Source organism: Haplochromis burtoni, unplaced genomic scaffold (assembly GCF_018398535.1).
Source record: "Haplochromis burtoni strain Fernald_Lab_line unplaced genomic scaffold, NCSU_Asbu1 Contig_113, whole genome shotgun sequence".
In the NCBI taxonomy this organism is placed as follows: domain Eukaryota; kingdom Metazoa; phylum Chordata; class Actinopteri; order Cichliformes; family Cichlidae; genus Haplochromis; species Haplochromis burtoni.
This window is the reverse complement of record NW_024582474.1, coordinates 266,412-282,440: the sequence shown is the minus strand read 5'-3', so window position 1 is coordinate 282,440 and position 16,029 is coordinate 266,412. Positions and strand designations below refer to the sequence as shown.

Genomic DNA, 16,029 nt, shown 5'->3' with positions numbered 1-16,029 from the left:
TTAACCCTTCACGTGCCACAGCTGGCACGAGTGCCCAGGGTTGCCGACCGCTGGTCTAATGTCAGAGGCCATAAGATCATTTGTAACCTTCACCAAAGCTGCTTCTGTACTGTGATGAACTCTAAAACCTGACTGATACTCTTCAAATAAGCCCTTCCTCTGCAGATAATCGGTTAGCTGTTTGACAATGCTTTCAACTTTTTTTGAGATGAAAGGAAGGTTGGAGATTGGCCTATAATTAGCTAAGACAATTGGGCAAGAGATGGTAAGTAACAGTTTAACTACTGCCAGGTTGAAGTCAGATACGCAGCCAATTATTAGAGATTGGTTGATCATATTTAACGTTGACTTCTTTGAGGAGTCTTATAGGGATGGGGTCTAAAAGACACATTGATGGTTTGTAGGAAGTAAAATGTTGGGTTTCAGAAAGCAGGACCCAAACACTGGAACTTTAGAGTTGGCGACAGTGTGTTTATTTACATTTACAAAACAAATAAACAAATAAAAACCATGTATTGCAAACAATCCATAGTGTGTGATTTCTTCCGTGATGACCTCCCAGTTCCCATGTACTGAATCCTTCCTGTGGTCGGTGGCAACAAACACAAACTCATCTCAGTTCAATTTACAAAAAGAGCTCAGCTCTCTTGGGTTTCCTAACAAAACATGACACAAAGGTAAGTACACTTATCGTATACAATGACTGACAAAGACGGATTCACCTGGTGAGCTAGAGTTAATGGAGTCACTTTTCAGGACCCGGGCTTTTATGTGATAGTCGGATTAAATTGTATGAAAAACAGAGCCCACCTGACCTCGCAAGAGTTTAAGCTCTTGGCTGCGTGCAGGTACGTCAGGTTCTTGTGGTCGGTCCAAACGACCAATGGATGTTCCATCCAGCCAGTGTAATCTGAAAGAGGCACTGAGAAAAGAATGCACAGGGACGAAGCTTACCCTCAGAGGTCTGGAATAACAGCCCCAACCCCTGAATCCAAAGCATCCACTCCTACCATGAAAGACTTTGAGAGATTAGGCTGAACCAAAGGCTGAAGGCTGGAGAGAGACTGTATAACGGACTAGTGGGAAGTGGAACACCTGGGAGCAAATCTATCCTGCAGTTGTAAGGATGATGAGGTGGGATAAAGAGAGCTAAATCCTTGCTAAAATTTTTTGCCAAATCATGGTAGACCGTAGGAACAAAGGTTAAATCAGGGGTGTTGAACTCCAGGCCTCAAGGGCCGGTGTCCTTCAGGTTTTCGATATCACCCTGGGTCAACACACCTGAATCAAATGATTAGTTCATTACCAGGCCTCTGGAGAGCTTCAAACCAATGTTGAGGAGGTTTTTAACCATTTAAATCAGCTGTGTTGGATCAAGGACACATCTAAAACCTGCAGGACACCGGCCCTCGAGGCCTGGAGTTCGACACCTGTGGTCTAAATGGTAAATGGACTGATTCTTATATAGTCTTTTTCTACTCTTCCGGACTACTCAAAGTGCGCTATACAACATGCCACATTCACCCAATCACACCCATTCACACAAAAACTTTCTGCTAAGCTTTTTAGTGCTTCCTAACTAACATTCAAACACATTAAAACTCAGATGGATGCATCGGAGAGCGAATGGGGTTAATATCTTGCCTAAGTATATGCATCTACTCTTGATTAAACCTGTTCAATCAGGATGTATTATGAATAGGGTGATTTTTTTCTAATCCCTACATTTATGACTGCGATTGGGTGGTATCTGGATGGGAGTATGGGATCCTTGGTTTAAGAAATGGACTAATGATGGCAGTGTTATTGTTTGGAGATGATCTGTAAACATTCTGGATTTGAGTTACCATTCTGAAAAAAGTGGTTGCTAGCATAGACCACCATCTAGCCCTAGGGCTTTATTGTTTGAGAGATGTTGTAGGGTTTTGTGAAATTCAGATATTGAAAGAGATGAATCAAGAGACACAATCTGTTTGTCCTTTAGTTTTGATAGATTTAGATTTAGATACATTTAGATTTAGATCAACTCTTCAATGTCTTCAATATGGATTAATCTGTGACGAGTATAAAGCTTTGTAAAAGTATTTAAAAGATTTATTTATTTGTTGTGGATCATGAATAATGTTCCCAGTTGAATCCTTTATAGAATAAATTGTTGTTTTTTCTTTATTTAGTTTTAACTGTGGTTAGCAAGGAATTTTCGAATTTATTGCTATGTTCAAAGTTAGTTAAACAACTAGTAGCTCAGTGTTTCAACATTCGGAAGAAGGGATTCCACTCATGTGTAGAGATTGACGAGGTACAACACATATCCAACCACTCTGACCTGTCATCCTGGTTGAAGATATAACACCCCCACCTGAGATAGGTTACCAAGCCCCAAGTGTGATGAAAGAAGGGTCGATGAGTGCGAGAAGAACTGACCTGAAAGATATATAGCCGGACACCAAGACTACGTGAAGTACCCTCAGTGATCAGTACAGAAAGGTTCAGTGATGAAGGTGCCTAAGAAGTATAACAAGCTGTCCATACCTGAGGTCTTGGAAACTGCCAAGCAAACACTCACAGCCTTGGACAGCTGCTTGAAGAGATACACCAGAGAGATAAAAGGCAGGAAATAAGCCAGCTGTTCTCCAAAGAACCAGCAAACGTGTACTCTCAGTGGCAGGGGAACAATATGAGCACAACACCACCAAGGTTGGAGACGGAGCAATACTGGAAGGGCGTGTGGCAGAAGGACGCAATCCATAACAGCAATGCTGGGTCTAAGAACAGACCACAGCAACCTCCCTGAACAGGTCCATTTTAAATAGCAGTGGGAGACATCCAAGAAAGGGTCTCCAGTATGAAGAGTTGGAGAGCACCAGGCCCCGACATGATTCATGCCTACTGGCTGAAGAAGCTGAATGTATTCCACGAGCATCTGGCAGCACAAACAAACCTGCTGCTAGTTGATGAGAGACACCCAGAATGGCTGGAGTGTCCTAATCCCCAAGGACCCCCATAAGGGACCAGTCCCATCCAACTACCGACCAAACACCTGCCTCAGTACCACATGGAAGCTCCTCTCAGCCATCATAGTGGCCAAGATGAACAGGCACATGGCTCAATACATGAGCAGGGCACATAACGGAATAGGCAAGAATACCAGAGGTGCAAAACACCAGCTACTCGGCTGACTGCTCTGTCTCAGACTGCAAGACTAGATGCTAGCAGGCAAGGCACACATGGAACGCTACAACAAAGTGTCTGGCATAGTATACAGAAACATCTGTGCTGAGTATGGACTGGAAGTCCTAAGGTCAAAATGGGAGATGTCCCCAGGGTGGTCGAGAATGACTGAGGTAAGATCCTGTGGGATTTCCAGATTCAGACTGACAAAATGGAGGTGGCTAACCAACCGGACATAGTAGTGGTAGACAAGCAGAGGAAGATGACTGTGGTAGACGTAGCAATACTGAACCATAGCAACATCTAGAAGAAGGAACAGGAGAAGCTAGAGAAGTACCAAGGGCTCAGAGAAGACCTTGAGAAGATTTGGAGGGTGAAGGTAACGATGGTCCCAGTGGTGCACTTGGTGCAGTGAGTCCCAAGCTAGGCAAGTGGCTTCAGCAGGAACAACATCTGACATCTCTGTGCAGTATCTTCTCCTCAAGCTCCCAGGCCTCTGGTAGAGGACCTGAGCTTGAAGGATAGAAGTAGTCAGATACAAGTAGTCATTTGAATCCTTAATTCTCTCCCTTCCTAATAACATCCCGCCATCTCTCTTTATTATCACATTAATTACACATTCCTCTTTCTCTTGCTGTGGGACTGCTGTCTATCTTGATGCACTCCTTCACTGCTGGTGTTAGAAAAACCAGTTTCCTCAGACTGTGAGAGACTTGAAGGGAGCTCTGTTTTACTTCAGATGACCAAGTACTTCCTGATGGAGTGCAATCTAAACATTAATACTGTATGTATTCAAGTTTTCCTACAAGATGTGTTAAACATGCATTTTTTTTAATGTGTTTGTTTCCAGGTGAAGAGCGTGAACCTTTCAGATGGAGAACAACTGTCTATCACAGGTGTTGATGAACACGGTTCTTTGCTGGTCTTGGCCAACCATACACTGCTTGTTGAAGGTCAGGTGATCCGCAGTCCCACTAACACTCTCTCTGTCTACTACTGCTCTGGACTGGAGGGAAGCATGGGTATCTTCCAGCTGCACTATCAAAGTAAGTCTACACACCACTCATTTACACACTTACTGAAAAGAGTGTACAAAACTCAGTTTATGCCATGACTAAAACATGAATATTCATTTATATTAACAGGTTATAGAAATTCAATAAATAGTACTTTCATTAGGGCCTAAGGGGCTGTTTACACTTTATACACATGCTAATTACAGAATCATAAACCATCTCACCTAATCAGTTTGCATGGTGATTGAATCTGTCATGTTAATTAGCTGATTAGAGCCCTGATTAATTGGCTCTCATCTCATTATGACACTATATGGGATATGGGAGTTTGTATAAAGAGTCCCCTTGTTGTGTATGTTTCTGTGTGTGTGCTGTGTCATCCATTAATAAATATGGTAATTATTCCAAAGGAAGAAGCATCCAAGTACTACGATCCACTTTCTCCATTAATTGCAGCCATTTACTCTTTTTATATTACCACTAGACAGAAGAATAGTGCTGAAGTGTTATCAAGGTTAAAAAAACACACACACAACATAAAGAGACAAGGAATATTGTCTCACACAGCTTACATGGCTTGTTATAATTAGGATTTTTCAAATGCCCATGACTACTTGATTTCTTAAGTCATTGGGTTCTCAGTATGAGAAACTATGTTGCACCCTTGGATGTTTTAATTAGCTGGTTCTTGGCACCATCTGTTATGGCTCTGCAGCTAGATATGTGAATGTCATGCACCATTTACATACATCTGTAATGATAAATTACACTATGTACTGTAGTCTAGCCCTACATTTTATAACACTGTTCAGTATTTCCCATAATCTTTTAATATTATCTATCTAATTGCCTCTTATAGTATTTCTTTTTACTATATCTTAGTATATTGATTAACTTATTTTAATATCTTTTATCTTATCTTTCTAATTTCAGCATCTTCAGTTCTCTTTTTTTAAGAAATCTCTGTATAGTGCATTCTTCTTTCTCCACGCATTTTGCAGACCTTTTGTTATCCATGGACAGTATATAATTTATGTTTCCTACCATATTGCTTTATTGGACAGTTTTATACAATAACAATTATTATACAATAATGTAAATATTCTAAGGAATTCATCATACGCACCATTAACGTCTTGTTTCTGATATATTTCACCCTGTTTCATTAAAGCTTTTTTAAATGCATTTATTCTTTCTTCTGTTCTTACTCATCTGTACTCTTTTTTCTGTCCACTTTATGAATCTTGTAATTCCTATCGTAGACTGTAAAAATTGTCATTTGTTAAAATGTTTTCTATCAGAGTTGCATAATGTGATGTGATCCTGGTAGGTCTAGTAATTTTGGGGAATAGGTTCATATAGGACATCGTGTTAATAAATTCCTCTGTGATTTTGTTTATTTGGGTTTAGCAAATCAATATTGAGATCTCCACAAATGAAAAGTTTATTGTGAGCTATTTCTGTAAATGTTTCTTCTATCAAGTCTTTAAAGGTCTCAATACTACTACCTGGAGCTCTGTATATACAGCTAATGTGTCATGGTTGGCTGTGTGGCAGGCGGGCAAGCAGGAGTGGTGGATCCAAAATGCAGGACTCAGACACAGAAGTTCAACTTAAAGCGCAGCTTTATTGCTGGAAAACCTCTTACTAACTAAACTCACCAAAAGACAAACAAAAACGCTGGTGGACTAAAACACTGAAGCAAAAACACTGAACTGGAACTGGAAACAAAACACTGGCAACACGGAGGCAAAACACACACAGCTTGTTGAGGGTACGACGCAACACTGACTCAGAGAAACACAGGGACTAAATACACTGGGAAGTAACGAGGAGAATGAGACACAGAAGGAGGGCACAGCTGGGGGAAATTAGAACTGACGAGACAAGCAAAGCAGGACACATTCACATAAGACACGGACCTACAAAGTAAAACAGGAAGGATCACACAGAGACGCGAACTTGACACAGTGGAGACAGCAACTAAGAAAAACAGAGACATAAACCATAAGGAAGAGGACTCTAAGAACCGAGAGACACAGAGGGGAACTCAAACATGCAGACACAGACTTACACAGAACAGAGGGGACATAGAGAAACATGAAGGGCAAGGGATCGAAACTAGAAACCATAGAAACTCACACCAAGTACAATAATACAAAAATCACAATGAACTAAAACGCTGGGTCAGGAGACCCAGGACCCTGACATAATGATTACATTTTTTCTTTTTTCTTTAAAAATTTCAACTGTTATACAATCCACCACATTAAATTTCAAGGATTTTCCCACATACAAGGCCACTTCTCCCCCACCTTTGTTTCACAGAGTTATAAATGTGACTTCATAACCTTCCAGTTCAAAGTCTTTTCCGTTTTCCATGTTAATCCAAGTTTCCGATCAGGCAATGACACTGAATGCATGGGCAAACTGGTTAAGATATTCTTTGATATGATTAAAATTAGCATATAGACTTCTACAGTTAATGTGGATAATTGCTAATTTATTCTCAGTTTTAATCCTCGGATTATACTCTTCATTTGTATAGTAGCAGCAGTTGTTATTGATAGACGAGAAGAGGATGTTGTCTGGATTTATTTAATATTCCAAGTCCTGTGTATTTTGATCCACATAGTTAAATGTTTTCAGTTCCAGTTGACTGATGCAGCTGCTTTTTACAGATGCAGCTGAGCTGTTCCTTTCAGTGTGTGTCACACACTGTGTTTGCTACCTTAAGGTTTGAGGTTGTTTGTTACCTTGTTTATAGTCCAGATCATGTTGCTCACTGATATTTTTCTGCATCAGCAGAATCCTTCTCTTCATTCAGTAGAGAAACACTGGGATATGAGTTATATTATAAACTACAACCTGAGATTCATGGGTGGTGCTGTTATTTGGTGTTTGCTGTCGCTGCAGTAGAGTATTATTTCCTGTTTCTGTTCCAGCACACAGTGGTTTTTTTGTGTAGCTTGTCGGTATAGCCACTTTAATTAAAAACTTATATATAACCTCTTATTTTATAACCTAATGTATATGTGCTTCATCAAAAGCACACTCTTGATTCGCTCTCTAATTATATTTACAGTATTCCGTCACTGTGTCTTTAGGGATTCGCTAGCTTAGCTTATAGCTGACTTGCTACCAGCATGGATTCTTTACCTGTCCCTCCTGAACTTTCCTGCTCATTGTGTCAGATGTTTAATTAATCCTCAGCCTTCTTTAGCAATAATGTTACTGGTTATAAATCTAGCCTATTGGCAGCTTTGGAGGCTAGGATCACTAAATTGGAGACCCGGCTTTGCATTCATAAATACTCGTAGCTTGCCAGCCCACTGTAACTGTTGGGTTTAGATTTTATTATTGTCATTTGTATTAGGAAATATTTAACCATATCTAACCACAATAAAAGGAGTGCTATGGGGAGCCTGGCTGAGAGTCTGACAGAGGTCAAGTGGTGGGAGGACGCTTGGCTCCAGCCAGGTCTCCTTCATGCATGAGTAAACCAGAGAACTTTGGTGCCTTGAGTCTTGCTTTTTGCTGCGTGGCAGATTGTCCTTAACGTTCCAGCGAATAGGTTTATGCTACAAACCTAACAGTAACCGGTGCAGTTTTTCCCCACTCTGCAACACACCCACCAGGGATCAAACTCTGGTTACTAGTGATTCTGTTCTGAGACATGAAGCTAAAGACACCAGAAACTATCGTCTAATGCACATTTCTAATTTAATTATATGAATTAGACATGTGCAATTACCCTCCTTTGGCAGGAGCAGAGGGGAAAAATTATTCTCAGAATTAACATGAAAATCCTTGAAGTGAATAGTGCCCGTGGAAATAGTCATATGCAAAGTAATCATACAGTGTACCTTTTGATTCTTTAAACATTAAATTTTCTCTCAGCAAGACTGCAATAGCAACTGTTAGTGATGTTCAGTAATAGTTTGCAAGTATCAGTTAGACAGTCATGTTACTATAATGCGCAAAACCAGAGTTATGAATGATTAAGGCAAAACCATTAGAACAAGATCAGACCTAAAATTTATTGTCATCACGATATCAGCCTGCGCGATGGGCCCATCGCAAAAGATGGTGTAAACTGCGATAATTGGGTACCTTAAAATGTTTACACACGCGCTTTAAAGAATTTACCAATCAAAGAAACCCCTTTACACATTTGACCAGTCGAATAGAGCCCTTCACGGCATTAACCAATCAAATGGATTAGAGGCCCGCCTCCTACGTAGGTGGTGAGCGAACAACGCTGCAGCAACGAGTCAGAGTTGTAACGGCTGAAAGCGAGACGCATGACGAGAACGCTACTATGAACTTGTGGCTAAAAAAAAATAAAAAATAGTACCTCGCTTGTTTGGAGGTACTTTGGATTTGATAAAGACGACGTTCTCCAAACACAGGTGCTCTGCAAAACTTGCCGAACACTCGTGGCAACCACCAGAGGAAACACGACTAATCTCCACCATCATCTTCAATACAACCACAGAGAACTGTTTGAGGAGTTTCAGAAAGATAGGGCTAGCCAAACAAAGGTTTCTAATGTTAAGACAAAGAGCACAGCAGTCCAATAGCTGTCTCTGTATCAGAGTTTTTGAAGTGGAACTCCTTATGAGAAAACGTCGAAGCGGTACAAGGAAATAACAGAGGCCATCACACATTTTTTGGCTAAAGACATGATGCCTGTAAATACGGTTAGCAGAGAGGGCTTCACCAGTTTGATACATAAAGTGGACCGGAGATCCCCTCACGAAACTACTTTTCCCATGTCGCCATTCTACAAATGTACGAAACATGCCGCAAGACCGTCATGTTTGAACTGAGCCAAGCTGAAAACTACGCAAGCACTACAGATCTATGGTCAAGTCGTACAACGGAACCATATATGAGTTTCACATTGCACTTCCTCACCGAAGACTTTGAACTGAAAGTCTTCAGTCTAGAGACTGTATTTTCACACTAGTGAAAATATAGCCCATGTATTACGTGAGGTGCTGGCCAGCTGGTATCTTAAAGAAGACCGACGAGTGTGTTATGTTTATTTAAAACTAACTATAGAGACTGGGAAGGATGTCTTTCAGAATTCAAGCCTCAGAAACTTTTTATTTTTTATTTATTTTTTTTAATGGGGGCAATGTTTCAATGTTAAAGTGCATTTTGTTCAATGACATGACGCCACAGGGGAAGTGAAACTAAACACACTGAACATAGACCACAAGACTGTCAAAATAAAATAGGAAATAGGCAGACTAAGACACATGGACTTGACATGGTGATAGGGAACTAGAGATGAGACATGGACATAACTAAACAACAAATACAGAGAACATGATGGCTAGGAAGAACACACATGACAGAATGACACAAGAGGAAATGTAAAGAAGAGGAGGAGATGAGACACAGAAGGAAAGAAAGGGAGCGAGAGCAAGATGGACACAAAAGGAGACAAAGACATCACTGAGACACACAAAGGGCGAGGGAGACTCTAACACAGGGGACCTGACAGACTCACACACTAAAGACATGATACCATAACCAACATAGTGGGGGAGACACAGACATGGGAGGAACCTAAACAGACAAGAACTAAATAGGGAAACAGAGAACTCAAACAGAACTAACTGAGGCTTAAACTATAAAAATTAGAATATAATAATACAAAAGGCATAAAACTCAAAATGCTGGGTAAAGAGACCCAGAGCCATGGCATATGTGAATGTAGAAGCAAGAAATTATAGGCCATTCATGTCTTTATGGCTGTGTCCAAATTCAGGGGCTGGATCCTTCAAAGGATTGGACTACAGACTATAGGCCTATAGACTGGCCTACATTGGAAGGTCTAGCCTACGACATGCGGTTTCTGTTGCCTAGCAATCATACCATGAGCAGCTACGGCTATGATTTGACAGCATGTTTGACAGAAATACAGAAAATTTGTATTTAATGTTATTTAACTTTTATCAGAGAAAAATGCGTTGTTTCATTTGGGTGCAATATTGTGTATTTGTATTTGTGAAAACACCACAGCCATGAGTCCCTTTAGCCAACAATGATGCTAAGTTTTGCTAGCTAGTTTGCTACTGTAGCTCATGAGACTAATCTCATTTCATTTTGATGGCACAAACGTAACAGGATTTACATAGTTGATATTTTACTATAGTGCAATTTTTGAAAAGAAAATGCTCAGTGTTGGAATTGAACTCTTTTGTCTCAAATATTACATTTCAGCTAAAATTTAAGATATATATTTCTGTTTCATAACATTTATATGCGTGACTGTCTAACAAACAAATATTAACATACAATGACCACTGTCTCAAAGTTTTAGTTATATTTAAGGGCAATATCCCATATCCCCCCCAAAAAACTTAAAAGATTTGATCCTTGTATGTTTCAGATAAAATGGAAAATTTTTACTGATGCAGTAAATATTCCTTTATTGAATGAGAAAACTGTGCAGTATAATTTTTTTAACATGTTGAAGATATCAGAGGACTAAACGGGCTGATGTTAGGTTAAGTGAGTCTAACAGGAAAGAAATGATACAGAAACATGACATCCTTATAAAATACTTTATACACGTTATGAATATATAACTTTTCTTAGTTCTTCAAACCTTTTATTTGAATAAGCTGCATTATTAAAGTTGTCCATGGTTCCATTTATTTTTCTGCCTTTACCTGTTAGGTCGTGTCCTGCAGAACATCAGTGAGTGGTTCCCTGTATGCAGCTGTTTTGTAGTATATGTTGGAGATACCTCTGCAAATACAGGAAACAAATATCTAGAAGTTGTTTTAAATGTTTTCACCAGTCCCTCAATTATAGAGAACAGCTGTTTATTCCCCCTTGTTCCCCTATAAATTTCTCCTGCTGTCTCCTTTTTTTCCTCCTCTTCCTCACACACTGCTGAATTTGTACTGGTGCTTCATCAGGTGGAGAGCCTCTGTCTCGTCTCTTATTATTAGTGTTTATAAAGGATGAGAGCTCTTTTAAGTATAAACTTTAGCACAGCATGGTTGAGTCTGTTTCCTCACCACAGTTCACGGGCCAGGTGTTTGGTCCCTGTAATTTCACTTAGCTTAAAGAGTGAACCGTATGAATCTTCGGTATGCTAACATTTGCGCCACTGGATATTTTTAGTGAAATAAAAACTCAGTACTTACTTCTAAAAGTTTACTTTTGGACTGCTTCGGTTCTACCATCCACCATTTTCCCCAAAGAATTTCCTTAACCTTTAATTTTCAATGAATCCTGGGATAGGGTGGACCATGAAGGATACATCCGAACTCTTTTCCCAGCTCTGGGGAAAAGGAGGATGCAATTCTGGCCTCCGAAGGATGCAGGCCCTGAATTTGGACACAGCCTATGTCTTTAAGATATCCCTGCAATAGAACTAAATGGTGTGTGTCATCTAGCTTCATGGATAGATGAAGCTGGGTTAAATCTGCATAGCAATAAAAATGTGTGCTATGACTTCTTTTGGTTGTGACTGTGAACTGTGTGTTGAGGTGAGCCCAAGGTTATCAAGTCAGTGTCTTTCAACCTCACACACTACCTCAGGCTCCTTCCACACCAGAGGCGATGTCTATATCCTAATAAGTCAGCCTCAGTAGCCGGGGATTTGACTGCCAGGGCCCGTACCCTGGATCACCATAATATGCCACAAGAAACATAATACACCTGATCCCTAGGGTGCCTCCTCTGGGTGGTGGGCCTTCAGGCGGGACTCCCAGTCTACATGTAGTGTATTAGTGGCTGGTCACCTTGAAGTGGACTATACTCTACCACTGGGACTTCAGCGATCCCTCCCACTGTTCAAGCTGACGGGCCCCTTTCTCTATGTTCTCTATGGCATAGACTGCCGGCTTCTGTGACCTTCCTAATCTTTAAGGTTCATTCATTGAAAGCTAGAGGTGGAAACCACCAGCAAGACCCCGGCATAGAACAAGTGACAACAGATTGGTTCAGATGAAGTCAGAAACATCATAAAAGGAGGAGCTGTGGGTCAGGTGGGTTTCAAAGTATTTTGTAGATGTGCAGCTACTGGGAGGAGCATAAAGGCACCTAAATGGCACTTCTTGTATGAGATTTGACAATGTGATGTTTAGAAGGATATCAGCCGATCATATGCTGATTCAAGCTGGCATTGAGGTCAGCTGATTTGATGGGATTGTATTGACCGTCGAAGGCTGCGATGACTGGAAGTGAGGACCTGGTAAATTGGATGGTGGAGTCTGTAGTGCTGCTTCTGTAGCCTAGCAACCATGATAGTAGCCGTGTAGAACAGCATGTATGAAGAAAATATTTATTTAATTTTATTCGTTTTACTTTTTCCTGGTAAAAATTGAGATGTTATCAGTCTGGGATGTATGAGAGGCTGAAAAAATACTGTGGCCATGGGCTGCGTTGCGTACCTTTAGCAAACAGTAATGTTCACTTAAGCTAGTCAACGAGTTTGCTTGCTGTGTCTTTTGAATTTAAGAGATTTTCATATACTGGTTTTGTTTTCTGTGTACTGGATTTGTTCTCTGTATTCATTAGTCTTACGTTTTGTATTTTCTAGTGCATCTGAGCTTCCTTGTCCTAGTTTCTGGTTCTTGCTTTGTTACGTTTGTTCACTCCCATGCCTGTCTTTTCTCTCTGTGTTCCGTCTTCATGGCTGTCTGTGCTTGTAGTCCTGTCCCTGTGTTTTCTCCCTTCATGTTCCTATGTTCATCTCCTATCTCCTTTGTCTTCCTTGTCTGTCATGCCTCTATGTCTGTTTCTCCCCAGTACAAGTGTCAAGCATTTTATTTTGATAGGCTCCTGTGTTATGTGTATTATGTTTGATTTTGCTTCCCCTGTCTCCTCAGTCAGACTGTGTCAGCTGTGTCACCGAAGTGTTTCTAAGCAACCCTAATCTCCTGTGTATATCTTATCTGTGTCTCCCTGTGTTCTCTTTAATGTCGTCATTGTTTCCTCTCTAGCAATGTTTTCTTTTCAAGGCTTCGAAACAATCTAACATCCATCTCCACAGTGACATCTTCTGGCCAATTTGGCTATCACCACATCTTGATAATGCTCTTCTGTGAAACAATGATCCAGAAGAGCCATGCACAGTTCCAAACAAAGCTAGTTATTATACCGGACTGTCAGTAATTGTAATCAGCAGATGTTTTGAAGAAATCCTCTCACAAACAAGGAAAGAAAAATAATGAGACTGTAAAAGACAGTAGTGATCAGTGAGTGTGCTTCAACAAAATTCTACATCTGGTAATATTTGTGTTGGTCACAATAAATCAATTTCTAAAGTAAAATATATGCAAAGAAAAGATTGCAGGGTTTACTATAATAACCACACTGATTTGCAGCTGGGGTTTTTCTGGCTCTGTTTTTGCTCGCAGCCTTGAAACTCTGGATGTGTTTGGATGGCTTTTAAATTTTTTGGGCATTCATGTCATCAAAATACTAAAAGCTGGCATAGTATTAGGTTTGATTTTAAATTGACTGAAAAACATATATTTAAATAGATTCTTATATAACACTTTTCTACTCCCCCAGAGCACTCAAAGCGCTTTATACAGCATGCCACATGTGGCTATTCACACAAGCACTTTGTTCTATGCTTTTCACTGCTTCCTAGTTAACATTCACACTCTGGTGGCTGCATCAGAGAGCAACTTGGGGTTAGTATCTTGCCCAAGGATACTTGGCATGCAGACTAGGGGAGCCAGGAATTGAACCACTAACCTTCCAATCAGTAGATGACCTGACGTGCACATCTTTAAATCATCCTCTGCTGAGGAGCCTCTGAACTATGGCAAAACTTTCCTGAATTTTTATCTTGTAACACTGGCATGGCCTTTTACTGTGGTGATGTGGTCATAGTGAACCTGCATAACTCCTGTTGTTGTTTAGATATTCACAAGAGGAGTGTCAGTGGGAATAAAAATAGGAAAGGAAAAATACATCTGTCATTAAAATTGTTAAGAAATAGATTGCCTGTGATTAATGAATGTGTTTTCATGGTATTAATGTATTCTTTATGGCAACCCAGTATGCGAGTAATGGATTGAATTGAGGATTAAGTCACGAAATGCTGCAAATTACATTCTCTGTTGAAAGTAAAAAATTTTTTTTTAAAAACAGACGATGTCAGAACTGAAAACTCCTGCTTGTTTTATTTTCTCCTTGAAAGCAGAGGTGGTGTTTTATTGAGATATTTAAATGATTTTACAGCACAGTGACCTGCTCTCTCTCAGCTGATAGGAGTGATTGGAGCTCACCCACCAGTCTCTGTTTCTTGCTTTTTCTCCATTAATAATTCAAATAAGATATTTATGTATTATTTATATATCTATATTATGTTTATTTGATTATTCTTTGGATTCCAGTGTTTAAGTGATTTCATAGTGTAGTCCAGGGGTTCTTAACCTTTTTTACCTCTGGGCCCAACTTTTCCGCTACAAAAAAACCCAGGGCCCATTCAGATATTAGCAATGTATTGAAAAGATTAAAGTTTCTTTTTGTTTGATTTATATTTAATAACTAAATCAAATCTGAACCTGCAGATACAACAAAATGCCAAAACGGTTAACTATTCATGGAACAAATCAAACTGCAAGTAGAAATTGAAAGGCTCAAGTCAGGCTTAATAACACAAAAATGATTAATAATTCAATTTTACTACAGCAAAAGAGACAAGAAAAAAGGGAAAAATTGGATAAATAATGTGGTGATAAAATAAATATATTCAAAATATTTTCTAAATAATAAATGAATAAGCTTATAAAATTTAAATAAACTACAAATGAAAATATAGCCTTATAATCTGTGAGCGAATATGAAAGTTGCTTCAGCAGTAAACTTTTTTTCATTGGCAGAACCAGAAGTTAGTCTTTATATTTGAGACAAATGAACAACAACAGTCACAACATTTTTTTGGTAAACTGCAACTCCCCTTTTATGTTCACCTCTTAATGAGACACTTGAGCCTGCCTCTGAGACACAAATCCAGGTCCAGTCTGGGTGGAATGGGGGAAAGGCTCATTCTCAGAGTCGGGCTATGGTCTTGGTTGAGGCCACGATGGAAAATCCTGATTCACACAGATATGTTGTTGTGAATGGGAGAAAGAGTTTCAGAGCTCTCAGTGCCAGACATGGGTACTCCTTTTGAGACAGCAATTCAGAAGAAGCTCAGGTCCAGTTTGCCCCACTTCAACTTTAAAGTGCTGTCGGTGGAAACTTCCAGAAGCTGGGACTGCAGATGTGAGGGCAATGCAACATCATTTTCAGCGGGATCCACAGAAAATGGGTCCAAAATCCACATGTGTCCTTCTCTGGGATCCTCAGGGAAATATTCATCGAATATCTCTGTCAGTTGTGAAAGGTGCTGACAGACAGGGTCACAAAAGTGGAAACATGTCCTTCTCTTTTCCTGTTTCCTCTTGTAAAGCTTCAACTTTGTCTGCAACAAAAAACATGTTGCTGTTTCTCTCTTCAAGTGAGATGTTCAACTCGTTCAGCAGTGAAAAAAATGTGACAGAGATAAGCAAGTTTAGCTTAATGATGTGCAAGAGGAGATTTTTTTCCCCGTGAGAAAAGAAGAGACCTTATTCCTCAGTTCAAACAAACACTTCCTCTTGAAAGCCATCTCTCCTCACTGTGGTAGCAGCAGATGGACATGATCTGCTTCCATGTCCTCACAAAGCTTGGCAAAACATCTGGAGTTATTTTTAATGAAATCGATAGTTTTTAGAGTCAAAGGAGCTTGCAAAGAAAAGCGTCTGGACTTCTTTAAGTTGCTTGAAGACGTTTCACCTCTCATCCGAGAAGCTTCTTCAGTTCTAAGGTC

The 16,029-nt window shown here is 39.9% G+C and overlaps 1 protein-coding gene across 4 annotated transcripts in view; it reads left to right on the top strand.

The window, feature by feature from the left end:
• Positions 1-16,029, top strand: part of LOC102301036 (seizure 6-like protein) — a 107,453-nt gene that overhangs the window by 54,035 nt on the left and 37,389 nt on the right. For all 4 annotated transcript variants that reach the window (XM_005928967.2, XM_042223510.1, XM_042223512.1 and 1 more), the window contains exon 4: positions 4,022-4,217. In XM_005928967.2, coding sequence (XP_005929029.1) covers positions 4,022-4,217 — 196 coding nt within the window. The remainder of the gene's footprint in view (positions 1-4,021; positions 4,218-16,029) is intronic.